Source organism: Triplophysa rosa, linkage group LG20 (genome assembly GCF_024868665.1).
Source record: "Triplophysa rosa linkage group LG20, Trosa_1v2, whole genome shotgun sequence".
NCBI classification, from domain to species: Eukaryota; Metazoa; Chordata; class Actinopteri; order Cypriniformes; family Nemacheilidae; genus Triplophysa; species Triplophysa rosa.
The window spans coordinates 19389991-19407689 of record NC_079909.1 but is presented as its reverse complement, the minus strand read 5'-3'; the positions used below and the strand labels follow the sequence as shown (position 1 = coordinate 19407689).

General features: G+C 40.0%; 1 protein-coding gene across 6 annotated transcripts in view; it reads right to left on the bottom strand.

The window, feature by feature from the left end:
• erc2 (ELKS/RAB6-interacting/CAST family member 2) overlaps window positions 1-16263 on the bottom strand; it is a 41871-nt gene extending 25608 nt beyond the window's left edge. For 4 of the 6 annotated variants that reach the window (XM_057361652.1, XM_057361655.1, XM_057361656.1 and 1 more), the window contains exons 1-3: window positions 16141-16263; window positions 13008-13755; window positions 154-180 (exon numbers count right to left, since the gene is read on the bottom strand). In XM_057361652.1, the coding sequence (XP_057217635.1) occupies window positions 154-180; window positions 13008-13661 (681 nt within the window). In that variant the 5' untranslated portion in view covers window positions 13662-13755; window positions 16141-16263. The remainder of the gene's footprint in view (window positions 1-153; window positions 181-13007; window positions 13756-16140) is intronic. The other 2 variants (XM_057361653.1, XM_057361657.1) reach the window with 1 other exon arrangement.
• Between the last annotated feature and the right edge of the window lie 1436 nt (window positions 16264-17699).

The following is a 17699-nucleotide window of genomic DNA, read 5'->3' as shown; positions in this document are numbered from 1 at the left end:
AGATCAGAAAATAAAAACAACGGCCTAAGGAACCCAGAAGATCGTAATCCAGGGATCAGACAACGTGGTTCTGTTACGATTAAAGACACACTTCACGCTGACCGTGCGGTGCATGTTCTGCACACGCTGGCGGTGGCAAACATGACAACAAACCTTTGTCCTCCTGGCGTCCAACAGGTGCTGCGTGATTGCGGCGGTGCGACAAAACAGAAACAATGAAACCCACGAGAGTTGAGTGCAGAACAACATCAAAACAAGAGAAGATGGACTGAGCAATGGCAGAGAGCAAAAAATCAATACTGTTAAGCAAATTATTGGCTTTACGGAAAATGAGACATAATGAATGCAGAATACTGAATAACTGTTCATAACTGGAAATACTATATCAAAGGAGGTCATAAAATTGATGTGGGCATGATCTAAGTGGAAACTCCTGGAAAGAAGGCAAGTATGGTTGATTTATTTGCAAAGATCTGTTGTAATACACATTCCTGACCACCAGGGGGCAGTGCTGTTCGGGAGACACACAGGGTTGAGCTGGCTTCTGCCAGCCTCTCTTAGTTCCAGATCAATAGCCACTAGGTCTTACATAAGAAATGCAGATTTGGTCTGGTGCACTTCTGCCACTATATATTTTGATCATACAGACACGCACATCGTACAAACATACTCATCCTAGCATACAAAAACCACTAAAACGGAATACAAATGAATATGACATTATTTTAATAGCAATTAAAGAACCTACTTTAAACCTAGGCTCCAAATATTTTGCATAGAAATGAAATTATATTTAATCAGCTATGGGTATATGGTTAAAGCATGTCTTAAAATATCTTCCGTTTAATCTGGTTGATGTAAATAAAGTGCGCTTTTTGTCTGCTAATATTCTGCTCCGCCCGAGTTCATTTGATCTTAAAGAGTGTAATGCAGCTGTAAGGGTTCATCTGTCTTAACCACAGGCACATTAGCAAATTAATTGAACCTCCTTAAACGCACAAAAAAACACAAACACGCCCGTTCATTTATCCCAAAATGCATGCAGGCATGCAGTCCAAAAGGTACACACTTAGATATAAAAAACACACACGAGACGAAAGGGGAATATATCTCAGCAAATAAAAAATGTTGTGGGAATAAATGACTTCTATAGTTCTCATTATGCATTTGGCAGACAACTTTATTTACATTTACAATGCATTTCAGTGACACGTTTGTTTATCAGTATATGTGTTTTTCAGGGATCAAGCCTTTATCATTTTAGTCTGCTAACACAACGCTCTGCCATTTGAGATATAGGAACACATAGCTTCTCATCTATTTCCTCCAGTGAGGAAGTGCAGTGAGGACCGTCTGTTTATCCGTCTCGTTCCTAATTTATCCACCTCGCCGCCTTTCTTTTCTTGATCAATAATCTGTCTTGGCTGGCCAGGAATTTGAGAAAACAGTCCAATTATACCATTTGCATAATTGCAATGGTTTGGAAAGAACCGCAAACCCCTGGGTTGTGAAACGTCGGCAGGGATTAAACCACATTTCTGACGTCCAGAGCTATTTTGTATGCATGTGCATTTCTATGCGTGAGGTTCAGAAAAATATTGAAAGTGTTCAGCTTTCATGTTGTGTGTGTTTGTGTGGTTAGCTCTCAGACCCACTGAAGCACAGACAGGCATGAATATGTATTCCATACGGCAGCGGGTGATAAAGCGAGCGGTACTGTCATTCGGAGAAGAGCTGGCAGAGAGAATATTCCAAAAGCGCCCGTGAGGCAGCCCTGCATCACTTCCTTTCACCCTCATTACTCATTACCCCCCGTTACTATAACACATGTTTCAACATACGTCCAGGAGAAACGTTTTTTCAGTCAATTGGTCGTTCTTGGATGAATATCATTTTGTACCTTTGTGCACATGAAAGAGAGAAAATATAAAATTATATAAATAAACACATCTCTTTCTCCTTAGTGGGCAGGTAGTGTGAGAAACATCTCTGATATCCCTGTTGAAAAAACCAGCATATGCTGGGTTCGGTATGTTTTGATGCTGGTTTGACCAGCTTAAACCAGCTATGGACCAGCACATGACCGGCTTAAACCAGCACATACCAGCATCAAAACATACCAAACCAGCATTTGCTGTTTTTCAACGGGGATAAGAACTACAGTAGTAAGCTTCCATATTGATGGCCTTTCAACACAAATGTATGTGTATTTATCTCAACACAGCAAGAGAAATCTGATTTTAAAACTATCCATGATTTGTGTGACTGGAGTGATAGGCCAGAAACGTGAGGAAACAGAAAAAGCTATTTAATATGTAGATGGTTTGTCTTTAAGTGCCACATCATTGCTGCATGCTGATACAAACACACATTTAGCTGGAAATGTGAAGGCAGCGCTGAGCACATGCTGTAGATCAATAACCTGTAACAATCTGTGCTGGAGCAAATGTAGTTAATGTTCATCCACACAACCATCATAGACACAGACACAAACACAGACACAAGCACACGCACGCACACACAATCACACACCCACACACACACACACACACGCACACACACGCACACCCACACACACACACAATCACACACCCACACACACACACACACACACACACACACACACACACGCACACACACACACGCACAGGCTTTGGTTGACTACATGCACGCACACACAGCCACCAGTCCATATACACAATTACACACACACACTAGTGGCGTAGCGTCCGGGTATGCAGAGTATGCAGGTGCATATGGGCCCGGGGGGTTTTATTCATGGATAGATGACTGATCTCAGATCTGGTCTACCCATGGATGGATGTGAGTGGGTCCTCCCCCAATAAAAATGTAGAGTGTAAAAACGACAAGACGCGTAAGACGCGTCTGATGCTAGATCGAATCCACTTTTTGCCGAACTACATTCACATCACATATTAGATAATATAGGCATTTACCTTGGGGTCTGCCGTCACTATTTGAGCGCGATTTACACGCGTCAACATTTATATTACTTACCTGAGTAGATGTCCAGTAATGCGCAACGCAGGAGCGAACAGATAGAGGGGGCCCGTTAAAAGTTTCTGCATACGGGCCCGGACCTGACTTGCTACGCCACTGGCACACACACATACAGTACACACAAAGCGCATACAGACACACATTCATACACACTGCCCTACATTTTTCAAATTGGTAACTGGAAAGCACCATTTGTTCTCTCTTTCAATTCCTCAGACATCTTTCATGTAAGATTGCTTTGCTAATCTGTCTCCTGTTTCCCTACAGACACTTTATTGCCCCTGCAAATGCATCCACCCATCATCAGCGTCCTCTAGGGTATACTACTACATCTAAAAAAATGAATTGGAGGAATCACAATACGGTTCTCATTCTAATCCATATATCAGTGTACCGTGATATAAATATCTGACACCATCACTTTACAGCTACAATCCGTTTTGTTAGGTTAGCGTATGGTGTGTATTCTGAGAGCTGTATAATATGATGATGATGTCTAATCTAGTCTACGAGTTCGCTCTCATATAATTAGGATTTAATCTGACGTGTTATGGTATTACAAATCATCCAGGGGACAATCTAATACAATGCAACTGGAACATAGCATGTAAATGAATACGCTTACTTAAGCCGGTGTTAGTGAGCTGTTATTCAGAGATGGCCGGTTTTGGCATCTGATGCGGGAGTCTGTGGATGCTTTTGGGTGTCTGCGTCAGTTTAGCGTGCAGCTCGACCATCCAGTCAGAGCATAGAAGATAAACCAGCTCGAAACGCCTTAGTCCGTCACGCAGCTTACTCTTCTGGGAAAACGGCCGGCAAGAAAGTAACAGGATTTGATGTCAGATTTATTTTTAACCCTAGTGAGGGCCGAGAAACTGCCAGTGAAAAGTGCTTTAAACTTCAAAGAACACAATAGCAACGCCACAATACCAAGAAAAACATGGTATTACAATAGTGCTTGTCCAAAAAAACCCGGGAATAGTGAACGTCTCTGAAATATCCCTTAAATAGTCATTCAAGTGATGCTCAGCTTTGGCTTTGTGTTCATCCACAAAAGAAGTGGGATGCGCTTGATCTATCTTTCAGAAATGATATCTCCTCACAAAATGATTCATGGTCAATAACATTTCTCAAAAGATGTGACTGCGCCAGCAAGGGAGACAATTGCGACACAAAAGCCAACGGAGATTATTTATTTTAACACATTAAATTCACAATCCGAATCTGGTTTTCCATTAGCTTGCCCAGTCAGCCTGAAACACGCTGTGTAAATCATAATTCTCCTCAATGCCATCACGTTTAAACGCAGCCCATCGAATCTTGTTACTGTACAAATCAAAAACAAGTCGGCCCCCACTAATCCTTCTTGTATTGGCTTTCTATCAGGCCCCCGGGGGACGAGAAATTGAGAGTTGGGCATGAGAGCAGAAAAAAGAGTGGAGTGGAAGAAATGAAGAAGCCGACCAAGAGAAAGTGAAACACACACTTGAACTAGCCTGAGGACAGCCTCTCTCTCACCTCTACAACCTGAGAACTGAATTACACCAACCATTACAGTACAAGCGCACTCGGCACAACACTGCCACCTCCATCAGTAGTGAGAATTCATTCATCAAAACTAAATATTAACATCAAGAGAAATTCAGACCAGGTTTAACAGGTCTGTCTGGATCAATACCAATTTTTCTAGAAGGACTCACCAAAACAATTTGTAGGAAGCAAGACTTATATATTTACTTTATGGAAAGTTTAATTTGTTCAGCTGCTAAGGCTATTTAATACATCGACATCAATTTACAAAAGTTGAAAATGCATTGTGGACCAAAACAGGACAGTCTCTGCAACCACATTGCATTGTGGGATATCGTATTTTATAAATAACGTTCATTGCATAAAGAACATTTGCATATGGTTCACAGTATGCATACTATATAGTGCAGAAGTAGTAAACCCTGTAGGTCACTTGGAGCACTGCATGAGTATTATTCCACTATTCCAAACGTAGCCTTTTGCCTCCTGAAAAAGTAAAGTAAGGGATCACTCTTATTTTTTCTGTAATTTAATTACAGTTACTTCTGATGTAATTGAGCTAAATACTGTGGGCCCTATTTTAACGATCTAAGCGCATGGTCTAAAGCGCACGGGGCAGGTGCATTCAGGGCGTGTCCGAATCCACTTTTGCTAGTTTAACGTCGGGAAAAAGGACGGCGCGCCAGGGCGCATGGTCTAAACGGGTTGTCCCAATTCTCTTAATGAGTAAAGGGTGTTTTTTGGGCATAACGTGCAGTAAACCAATCAGAGTCTCATCTCTCATTCCCTTTAAGAGCCAGTTGAGCTCGCCCCATGGCGGATTCGCTACTTACACGGCAGAATATGCAAGAGCAAAGACTGGACGCTTCTCCAGAGAGGAAACACATCTGCTCGTGCGTGAGGTTAAAGCGCACGAGCAGACCATCTGCAAGACAAGCTGGATTTTTATCTTTATGTACACAATAATAATCTTTTACATTGTAATCCATTTATTTTTTATATTTGGCATGTTTGTGTGCTGCTGCGCATCCCTCTGTGTAATAAGTAAAGTGAAAGCGAGCTGTGGACCCGCCCAGGGGCGCATTTTCTACTAACGCTCTTTAAATAACAAAAACAATATCGCCAACTCAAACCTGGTCTATGGTTCCTCAAAATAGCAATGCGCCAACAATGCGCCTAAAAACACCTCTTTTTTAAACCAACACGCCATTGGGCGCACAAATGCATTTGCTATTTAAACAACGCGGCGCAGGACGGGAAAATGAGAACTGCATCGGGCTGAAACTAGCAAAAATATATACAATAGGGATGCACGATAAATTTTTGGCCATATCAGTATCGGCCGATAAATGGTCATTTTTAATGTTATCGGCATCGGCCGATAATAAAATGTATGCCGATATATTAAAGCCGATAAATCTTAAATCATTTCCTCTGGTTAAACTACTTCATCTGCACGCTGCTCGCAGTTAAAATACAGTACAGTACTGTCTTTCTGTCGTGATCATTCACTTACTGCTATTATCAAAACATTGCTGATGTAGGTACAGTATTTATGATGTGTATATTTATCATTTCAATGTGTAAATTATAGGAACAAAAGCATATTGTTTGAATCAGACTGCTGTCTGAATGCTTTCTGTCTTGAGACCTGTTTGACGTGGCTAATATGAAAACATTTTTCTGGAAGAACATCTATATATTACATATACCAGAAAAGTTTTAAGGTTAAAGAATCGTTAACTAGTGTAAAGTAGGCTTGGTACATGATTTTCAGGGGAAAAAATAGAACTAATGGTGACCTTGTTTTCCGCGGTGAATGTTTTCAAATAAAAGCAGTTGTCCACTTTTTGCCTTTTGTTTCAGTCTTAGGGACTTTTATATTAATATTTAGATACTGTATATCGGCCACTATATCGGTTATATCGGCTTCAAATGTTCAAGAATGATCTGTTATCGTTATCGGCCAAAATGTACATATCGGTGCATCCCTAATATATAATAGTGGAAATGACATCAACATTCTATGTCTAACTTTAAAACATATGCTTTAATGTATCCTTCTCACATTTTTAATACTTTGATCAGTTAACAATACTACTTTATGTAGTTTTACATTATTTATTTGAATGAATTAAAAGAGCCGTTTCATGTCTATCCTTGAATCGCTTGACTAATCAAGGTTGATATAGGATATAGAAAGTAATTACAGTAGTAATAAGTAATTAAATACTTTTTGGAGAGAGCACTTTGTACAGTAATCTAATTACCCTATTGAATATGTAATTAGTAACTAGTAATGAATTACTTTTTCAGAGTAACTTACCCAACACTGTTCTCCGTGGAGCCAGTTTCTCTTTACAGACCTCAGCACATCTAGGACACCACACTGCCATTTTACATGTTTTGCTCATGAAAGTCTATATGTTTCGTGGTAATGTGTAATGCGATTTTTATAATAGACACAAATACCGTCCCATTCAAATGCACAGAAACACAAATACACTTGCAACCACTCTATGTGCTTCATGAGGACTTTTGCACGTCTAATCCTGTTACTTTGTACCACAGGGCACTAACTGTGTCACTACAGAACTGTCACTGGATATACGCACACACACGCGCGCGCACGCGCCACACACACACACACACACACACACACACACACACACACACACACACACACACACACACACACACACACACACACACACACACACACACACAGGTGTTTGCTGGGGCTGTGATGACAGGATCCTAATTTAACCTTGAGGATTCTAAAAAGGGACAGTGCTCACAGAAAGGAGAAATGTATCCGCCTCTCGCTCTCTTGCGCACACACACACTGACAGAGATTGGCAGAGTATAGGCCAGTCTGACTTGGCCGCGATAGTCAATTTATCGATTTATCGCGCGATATATAAACTTGACGTCGGTAGTTTTTGGTGATGCAATATATCGCCATTGTGTTTATATATGCATTGTTTACATAAAAAGATTTTAACATTGTATCCGATCGCGCTGTCCCTGTTAGCGCTGCCAAGTGTCTGTGTGTCAAAACCGGGGCTCGCGCGCACACACAATCATAAGCGCGCGCACAGTCGCACACACGAGGCGGACAGCGGCAGGTGAAAAGACTCGAGGAGTTCTACTGTGTTATCCTGATGAATAAAGCCAGTTCGGAATAGTTATCGACTGGTGTCAAAGCCGCAAACCTCCCACTCCGATATGAAAACAAAGGAGCGCTTGAACAAGACGCTCTACTCTTTAAATACGGAAGTAACGAAAACAGCAACACAACTGATTAAAACAAAAGCCGCATTTGGAGCTCGACAGAGGTCTTACAGACAGTTAAGTTAAATATGACATGTCACATGTATGAATACACCTTAGACGAATTTCATGCACCGTTTTTGTTCCTTTGAAGGGCACTTCACGAATGGAAAAGTCGTTCCAGATAAAGAGACATTGTTTTTCATTGCTCATTTGGGCAAGTGTATTTTAAACGGACACATTATGACAAACAATCGTGCTGCCCTCTCCATGGTTCACATATCAAGGGCTCTGCTGACCCTAAACTTCATCATAACAGCTTGTAACGTAAACCAACCAATTATAACTGAGGACTGGAAGTGTCTGCTTTATTGATTTTAAATATTTACACTACAGTTATTATTTACATTCCAATTTCAGTGTCCAAATATTATATCAAAAGGTCTTTGTTCTGTAAAAGGGTGTACTTGCAATATTATTTCATTACTTAATCAGTGGCATAAAATATTTATAAAATGACAATAATATCGACTATCACAATTATTTCTGATGCAATTAATCGCCAAACAAAAATTGTTATCGTGACAGGCCTACTTGGCATATCCAATCTCATTTGTGTATTTCACTGTCTTCCTGTGCCTGTAACGTCTGCATTATAACCGTGATTGTATTATACATCCAGCATCTGTTCCAAGCCTGCAATAATTTTATATTTATGTAAACAAAATGCAAGGCCATTTTCTCTTTTAATACAGTGACACACCAGAAAGACTTAAAACGACCTTAAAAGGATACTTCACCCAGAAATGAAAATTCCGTCTTCATTTTTTCAAATTTGAGTTGTTCCAAATCTGTATGCATTTATTTGTTCTGATGTACACAGAGAAAGATATTTGGAAGAATGCTTATAACCAAACAGATCTTGCCCCCCATTCACTCCCATAGTAGGAAAAAATTACTTGATAATTTTTTTGTTCTGTTGAACACAAAAGAAGCCATTTTGAAGAATGTAGGACAGCAAACAGTTCTGGGGCAGTTTTAACTACCATTGTATTTTTTCCTACTATGGGAGTCAATGGGGGGCAAAATCTGTCTGGTTATAAGCATTCTTCCAAATATCTTCCTCTGTGTTCGTCAGAACAAAGAAATGTATACAGATTTGGAACAACTCGAAGGTGAGTAAATGACAGACAGAATTTTCATTTTTGGGTGAAGTATCCCTTTAAGTACTGAGTTACTCAAAACAAAGATATCTTCAATACACGGACACTTAAAGGAACCCAAAAATGAAAATTCGGTCATCATTTACTCACCCTCGAGTTGTTCCAAATCTGTATACATTTCTGTGAAATGAACACAGAGAAAGATATTTTTTGGGTGAAGTATCCCTTCAAAAGGATCTTTTCATCTCACAGATATTACCACAAATTCTTCACGATATACTTAGAACAAATATCATATATACTGTATGTTATACAAATAACAATAACATAACATAAAACTTACTCTTGAAAATGATTAAATCCACACATTGTTATATTTTGGAAAGCCAAATTTTAGCTAAGTTTGAGAGCTTTATGTTTGAGTTAAATGCCAGTTTTACACACACTTCTAATAAGTCATTTTTGGTTAGATGGGTGACACTGACACGGTAAAATCATTTTTAATATAGGTTTCATATAATAGAAAATACAATCGCTCCTTAATGTGGCCCTTCAGATTTTTAGCTGCCAACAACAGGTTCTCCAGCAATATTGCTGTAATTTGCGTCATCCATTCTTTCATCTGTTTTAATAAGAAACCCATTTAATGCTGATGAAAAGCCACCCGCAGCTGTTAATTTCTGCATTTGTTCTATTTTATTGCTAAACTCTTTGGACTCTTTTGGAGGTCTTTTATGTTTAATTTTCCCAAATGTCTTCAAACTCACAACCTGAACAGCTGCACTTTTATCCAGAAAATGTGATGGTTATTTAAATGATTCACAAGCAGAAGCCAATTGTAAGGCAATTACGTTCTCATCAGGGACATTGTTTTTCATTCATTCAACTTCTGCAGCACTGAAACAGAATATTTACTGATGATTCATTAAATAGTACATTTCATAAATTAGAAAGAATTGACTATTATTTAAATGTACCTTATAATAGTGTTGTTTATTAGCATGTTCTGATTAGATGAATAAACAACCAATACATTTTTGCTAAACCCAATTTAGATATTTTATTGCCACTCTCACCAGCCATTTTCCAAAGAAAATCATTCCAACTTGGATGGTTCTGTTAATATGGCAACAGAAACTGTGGCATGCATAGTGTTGATTTTAACCAGTACGACCTACGTATATTTAAGCTCAGTTTCCATAGAACGTGTGCTAAAAATAATGACTGACAGCATTTTTTGCAGTGAACTGTGGAGAGTTATTGAACAAGGTGCTGCAGGACATGTGCAAACTAAATAGTGAATTCACCCCACAGAATGAAAAACGTGACATTTTAATATGAAACGTAATTCAGTCGAATGGGTGAACCACAAGTCAAAATGCTTTAGCGGTACTCTGTTTGTGCAGTTTCTAATATACAGGTTCCATATGCCATCAAATATGTAAATGAGAACATACAGGGAGAGGCAGGTAAAGATATGTCAGGATAGGAGCCAAAAAGCAAGATGGTTGACAGAGAGAGAAAGAGAGAGAGAGAGAGAAAGAGAGAGAGACCAGGTTTAAGCATGCCAGGGAAGACAAAAATCAAATGAGCAAAGTCAAACATTTGAGCTTGACATTCCCCCCTTGTATTTTAAATAGGCCACTACCCCGCTCTCAGGTGAGAGAGTGACAACACAGATATCAACAAATCTCTTTTCCTCCAGCTGATGGAAAGTGAACTGTCTTGAAAAAACATTGGTACATCCAAAAACTGCAATTGTCTCGACTCCATTACATTCCAAACCTGTATGAGTTTCTCTTTTCTGTAAAACACTACAGCAAAGGAGAAATTAACTCATTTGTATGCAAAAAGGCCTGAACCATCTGCATAAAAACATTTAAAGAAAAAGAATTTGTGGGGGGATTTACTCCCTACTCTGGCAGTAAATGGGGGATGAGACCTGTTTGGTTACTGACATTCTTCCAAATATCTTCCTTTGTGTTTAGAAGAACAAAGAAATGTATACCGGTTTGGAACAATCTGAGGGTGAGTAAATGATGACAGAATTTTCTTTTTTATGTGAACTATCCCTTTCAGTCGCTTCGCTTGAGTGGCTTATTGCGTTTATAAAACAAAAGGTACAGCAATACGTTTAAACATGCTGATATTCACATATTTAATTCATTACAAATAATTATCACGTCAAACTTTTTCTGCCACCAATTAATACATTTCATGTCCTAACAAATAATTTATCCGAACTCAATTAACATGTCGTTATCTGTGTGTACATTGATTGTGGCTCATCCAATCAGAACTGTCTGTTTTCTGAAATGTGTTTTAAGAGCGGCTTTGGCGTGTCTGCTGAAAGAGTGCCACATCTGATTAGACGATGAAATATTAATGATTCTAAGAGCCTCTTTCCAGAAGTGCCACAAAAAAGACGAAGAAGACTAAAAGAGGAAATGAGCTGTGGGGAGACGTGAGGAGCGTGACAGTGGGTGGAAAGAGAGAGTCAGAGCGTGATTGTACGTTTGAATGAGAGCGGAGGAGAAGAATAGAACCGAGCCCACAGCTGACGCCAAACCTGGAGGCAGCGGAAAACAACTTTGGCAATGTAGAAGTAACCCTGAAATAAGCTTAACTTTGTTGGGAGTCAATAATCTTTACTGATAACCTTCACTGAACTGAATTCAGTCCAACCTTTGTAACCAAAGCTCTGTTTTAAAACGTAGAGAGATGCCTTTAGGTCGACTGGCCGTAACCGACTGAATCATAAATTATTTGGAATGTTCAATGTAGGCAGTAACTCAGAAATAGCACTTCTGAAATGAATCGCATACCCTTTTATACCCTCATTCACTATTACTAATATAGTGCCCTTGAATAAGAGAATGCAAACAAGTGAATTCAGACACTGAAACAATGCACTCTATCATGACCACTATTGTTTGGAAGGCAACTAAAAATGGCCGTCCCTTCAAATACTGCACTATATAAGGATATAGAGGCTTATTCTGGCATGTTACAGATTTAGTGAAATACATAAATAGGTAAAAAAAATTGTAAAATGGTCATTTTTGAGTAATTGTATTGTATATCTTTACATTAGACATTTGACTTGACTCAAAACTTTTCCTTGAAAAACTCATCTGGATTTTTCCCTCAGCGGTCTCAATGCATTCTGGGAGTGCCACATCTGTGAAGCATAAATGCAATGCTGTCTTAGGTTTTGGATTTAGAAGGTGTCTTAAATGACAGGAAAATGCTGTCTATGCTTTGGAACAAACATGATTTAATTAGTCTTTAGTGCTATCTGGGTAGGCAGTTCATTAGGTTTTAAAACAGAGCCGGTATATATCAAACCCACTGTACGTGCCACACTTACAATACAAAGCAATTTATAGAACATATAAATTGGTAAAGCACGAAAAATCACCTCGGCCAAATATGCATTCTTAAAAATAAGGTTGTAAAAAACATCTATATTTCTGCGCATCAAATCAGTATTTAAGTATTTTTCCTCAAGGACAATTTTTCAAGTATCTGTACCTTATCTGCGTGTTATGACTTTGGGAAAAAATGTACTTGTAAAAGCATCGAAAAGCGTACATCATATTTTTACTCCCCTTTTTTACATAATTTTTTTACTTTCAAAAGACATTCAAAATCTAGCACTTTCTTACTTTTACTCAAGAAACATAATTATGAGTAATTACAGTAAGTATTAAAGCTAAAAAACAACAACATGTATTTAGTAAAGAGTAAGAAGTGTAGCAAAGTACTTTTTTTTCCAAAGTAAGCAAGTATAGATACTTGAAAATGTTAAAATACTTAAGCATTGTCCACCTCTGATAAAACAACCCATGAGACATTTCGTTTTAGCTGACGATACCTGGAGGGAGTCATAAGAACCTACAAAATCTACAAAGAATCTTTATTGTTAAGAATGCACAATTCTGTCACCTTTTAATCAAGAATTTGACCTAAAAAGATCTTCATATGATCAAAACAAGAACACAGAGGAACCATCCTAACCTGATTCTCCTCATGGGTCACCCGCATCTGCTCCTTCAGGATGGAGGTGCGTGCCGCCTCCTCTTTTCTCATCACCCGTTCTTTCTTCAGCTCTGGGCTCCAGAAGCTCTTGATGCTGTTGGTCGAGGAGTCCAGCTTGCTGTCCTTCAGGTCCAGTTCTCGGCGAAGGAGTTCGTTTTCTCTATGCATGTCCCGCATTTGTGCCTGGAGCTCCAAAAGTTCACCCCCACTGCCCCTCACTGCCTGACGCAGCAGGGCAGACGGAGTCCCCTGGTGGTGGAGCATAGAGATCGAGCCCAAATCTCCATACGACAACAGGTCGGCGTGTGGAAGCCCCACTGTAGCGATGTTGGGGGTGCTGCCCATGGCGGTGACCCGGCCGCCATAAATCGCTCGGTTCGTGGCCCTACCGAGCGTCATGGTGCCTTTAGGGTACGTAGCCGTGGATCCGACGGCTTCATGATCGCTCAAGTACATAGGGCCGGATGTAGCGTAGGCAGCATTGAGAGATTGGATGTTCTCCATGGATAAGGTCTTACAGCCCGAACTTCCGCTGTTGACCCGTCGGTGGCCCAGCCGTGGGGAGCGGGGCAGCCGCGGCGAGCGTGCAGGGCTGCCCTCAATGTGGCTGACGGCACGAGCGCTGCCGTACATCTCTCAGGGTTCTGTCGTACTCAACGTCCGTAAGAGGGGCGTGTTTGCACTGTAAAATCTGCCCCTTGCCAAATGACAGGGCATTTACTGCATCCTGAGAAGAGAAGAAAAAAGTCATTTGAAACTTCAAAATGGCAGCTACTTAAAATGCGAAGACTTCCTAGCTTCCTGAGAGACACACTTCACATGCACGCATCAAAAAACAAGAGTCAATGAGTCATTTTATTCTTTTACATTTTCAGACTTCCTACGGATGTCTTTCATTTCAGTGAGGTAGTTCAAGATAACGCTCATATTTATTCTTCAGAAAGATGAGTCAAAACGAGAAGTGCCCGCAGTTTTCTCAGAGGTGTGGACCACTTGCTGCTTGCGGGGATGAGGCTGACGCTGTGGAGAGGGTTGTTATGGCAACAGTGACTGAGCTGATGAAAGGAAGCGCACCTGTTTTCACTCGTATGACCAAGCATTGAGGATGTGTGGGCATTCGCGGGTGCGAGTGAGAGAGAGCATGTGGGAAATGTACATTTATGCTGACATTCGGAGAGGGTGCTGCAGATGGCCGCTTCATCTGTGCACTTCCGTGCCAGAGAGAGGACATGTCCAACCCTGTTGAAAACTTCATCTTTTTAGCCAAAGGCCATATATAGCTCACTGTACTGAACAAATGAAGACGAACTTTACATTTTCTTACTCGCCACCACAACGCTAGAGTGCTGTGGATGGTTGCCAAGGTGTTGCCATGCAGTAGCTAGCCAAAATCGTTTGAGCACCACTTCTAATTAAAAGGTTTTGCCAGACCCCTTAATTCCAGTGAAAGCAAGTCTTAATGCAACTGCATACAGTGACATTCTGGAGACATTCATGTACTGCATGTGCTTTGTGAGGAGTTTGACGAGGGGCCTTTCTGTTTCAGCATCACAATGCCTGTGCAGCGTGAGCACAACGCAATATGATTTACTGAGTCTGGTGTGGAAGAATTCGACAGACCTGAACTTCACTTTACAGGATAAACTGGCTTGTTTGATTTCTTAACCCTACGTTTGAGTAGCAGTAATAGTATTGCTTGTCATTGGAAACTCCATTGAGTAAATTAAACGTTTCATAAAACAAGCTTTTTGGGAACAAGAACAACTTACTCAGGTGAGAGTTCTAGAGACACTTATAAAAGAGCTGAATGACAGAAATAGCGTTTTCTTGAGCGGTAATATATATGACCCAGCTGTTCTCCAGCATTACAGACTTAATCAGTGTGGCAGGATGCATATCATGAGCCAGTGACTCTCTCTCTTTCTCTCTGCCACCCACTCCGACGCTGAACATACTGTGTTTATAGAGACACAAAAGGGCAAATTACCCAGACTTCAATAACACGACGTGTCAAAAGAGACTGGCCAAGCGATACACGCAGACCCAACCAAGACATTTACATTTTGTGCATGGTTTGCACCCACAATTTGATGGCAATCAATTCCATTTTGAAGACATTTTACACATTATGGCAAGAATTATACATTTGTCATGGTAAAATGTCAAATTTTTTACATTTTATTTGTCAATTATAAGATCACTTAACAAAGACTAAACAAATAAATTTATGGACATTTGCCCCTCCCGATCCTCTCATAAATAATCTAAATTCTTATTATCTCACTATCATCTGTAAAATGAGCACTTGAAGTGCTCTGTAACAATTGTTACCAGTCATAAAATACATTTCAAACCAATGCCTGCCGGCAGACTGTGAGAAATATCCTCTAACATCCCATAATGTAATCATGGATTGCCAGACGCACTGTTCTTCCGACAGTTAAAACGCCAATAAATTCTTTGATCTTTTGAAGATTGCAGAGTGACGCCACACGTGAAAGACCTCCCCCATTATTCAACCACTGGCCCCGCGAATAATACCTGTTTTCTGATTGGCCCACACCTTTGTCAATCATGAGCAAAAAATCACCCCGTGAGGCTGGTCATACATGCCCATGTTACATTTAGCAGACGCTTTTCTCCAAAACGATTTACACACTTGAAAATCTAATGCTTGAATAAACAGAACGCATGGTGGTGAATTTAATTAACGTTATTATAAATATAAATGTTGACAATTGTTATTTCTTACAATTACATCGAAATAATCGACACGTATCCACAGCGGTGACTGAACACACTAGACCGCATACAGAAACATCCTTAGACAGAAACATCAATATTTTTCATTCATAAACTAAGGATAATTGGAAAGCTTGTTAAAATATTGAGAATAAAACGAATATTAACCGTAAGAACAAATGCTTTCAAACAGCGTCGACCGACGCTTCAACCCGTTCACAGTACACGAGAAACGGTTTTGAGCTCATTTTTACTACACAACAAAATATAATTAGCCTACATCGACGGATATGACCGCATTTCGACCGTTCACTGTGAGCTCTACCTAATTCCTGTCAATGAAAGCCAGTATAACGTTAAATTTCGTTACCTTCTCAACGACGTCGCCGCTCCATCATTGTGCGGGTCCCCCCAGCCTCAGCATCAGTATCCCACGACTTGCATCCACTCCAACCTCAGCATCCCGCGCTCCGATTGGACACCCGTACAGACGCCCCGCCTCCTACGCTTATAACGGAGCTTCAGAGGGGGAGAAGATTTAAAGGGCCAGCGCGCAGAACAACGACAGACGTGACGCTTCGGTCACACGAGGCGTTGTCGCCCATACATGTAGGCCTAGTACGCAGCATTATCACTTGTTAAGCGTAATTTAAGTAAAGGTATTTATACTAACAACAAATAGTGTTTTGACGATCAAAGAGGACATTTCAAATAACAGAGAGCTCCAGTTCATCTTGTGCACCTATATTTACTAAAATACAGTGTCATCCTAACACACGAACTGTTATGTGTGTGTTATCCGTAATTCAATTGAGTTATTTCGTAAAATATTGCTTAACAGTTACTTATGAACTCAAATTAAACAGCTGGTAAAGCTGAAGATGATAGTTATTGTAATTTAGCACTAACAGCCTTTCTTAAAATGAATTCTGTGAAGGTCACGTGTAAGAACTTTCCATGAAGTCTACCGTCCAGGCCATGCCAATCATACGTGGTCTAGTGCGGTCATGTGACCACTGTTGTAATTGGCTATGATGCCTCTGGTGCTTTGTGATTGGCCGGGTGCCACTCAAAGATGACACCTTCAGCTCTTTCTCCAGACATGAATGATGCTTGAGGATGGAGAATGCCGGTGAACCAGACTGAGGATTTAAAAGCAGAAAGTAGATATGAACAGACCATCACCACATGACACATCTGATACTGCTGTGCAAAGTTTACTTAAAAAATGAAAACATTTTACATTATTGAAATATAACCACACCCAGTAAGAGTCTATTGTGGTGATTTAAACATTGAGATAATGTGATATTGTTCATTTTCTTATGGTAGAGGTTTGTTGTACATTACAAGCAAGCAACAAATAATTTAGTTGTCAATCAGAGCTGCTTGTGCCTGAAATAAATTCAATGTTAATTACAAGGTGACCTGTGAAGTTTACTGCAAGTGACAAGTGATTATGACTCAAAAGTGCATGTCAACCTAACATAAAGCGCTTTTAGTCCCTTGGTGATGTGAGTAATATCTTACAGCAGCCCTTTCATATGCTATAAGCCTTCCACTGGGGATTTTAGCAAATGTTGATGGTGACTGTGAGTACGTGTGACAGTGGGTGGACGAGAAAACGCATGCATGGTTACACAAACAGCACAACAGCAATGTCAAGTAGCAAACAGAAGGCGTGTTGGGGCACAAGCGTTTGCACCCACTACAGTTAACACTAGCACACTTATATCAGTTTCTCATCATATGGAATCACTGGTAAATGTCTCCTTAAACTGTCATAAATTAACTGTTAAATGGTTTTAAAATGTCTGTTTATTGTTTGGTGCCTCACAATAAATTTAATGGACAGGGCACAAGATTTTGATTATTTACTGAGAGAGAAATTACATATTTGCACCATTTGAACGCAGCCCCGCTGCAAAT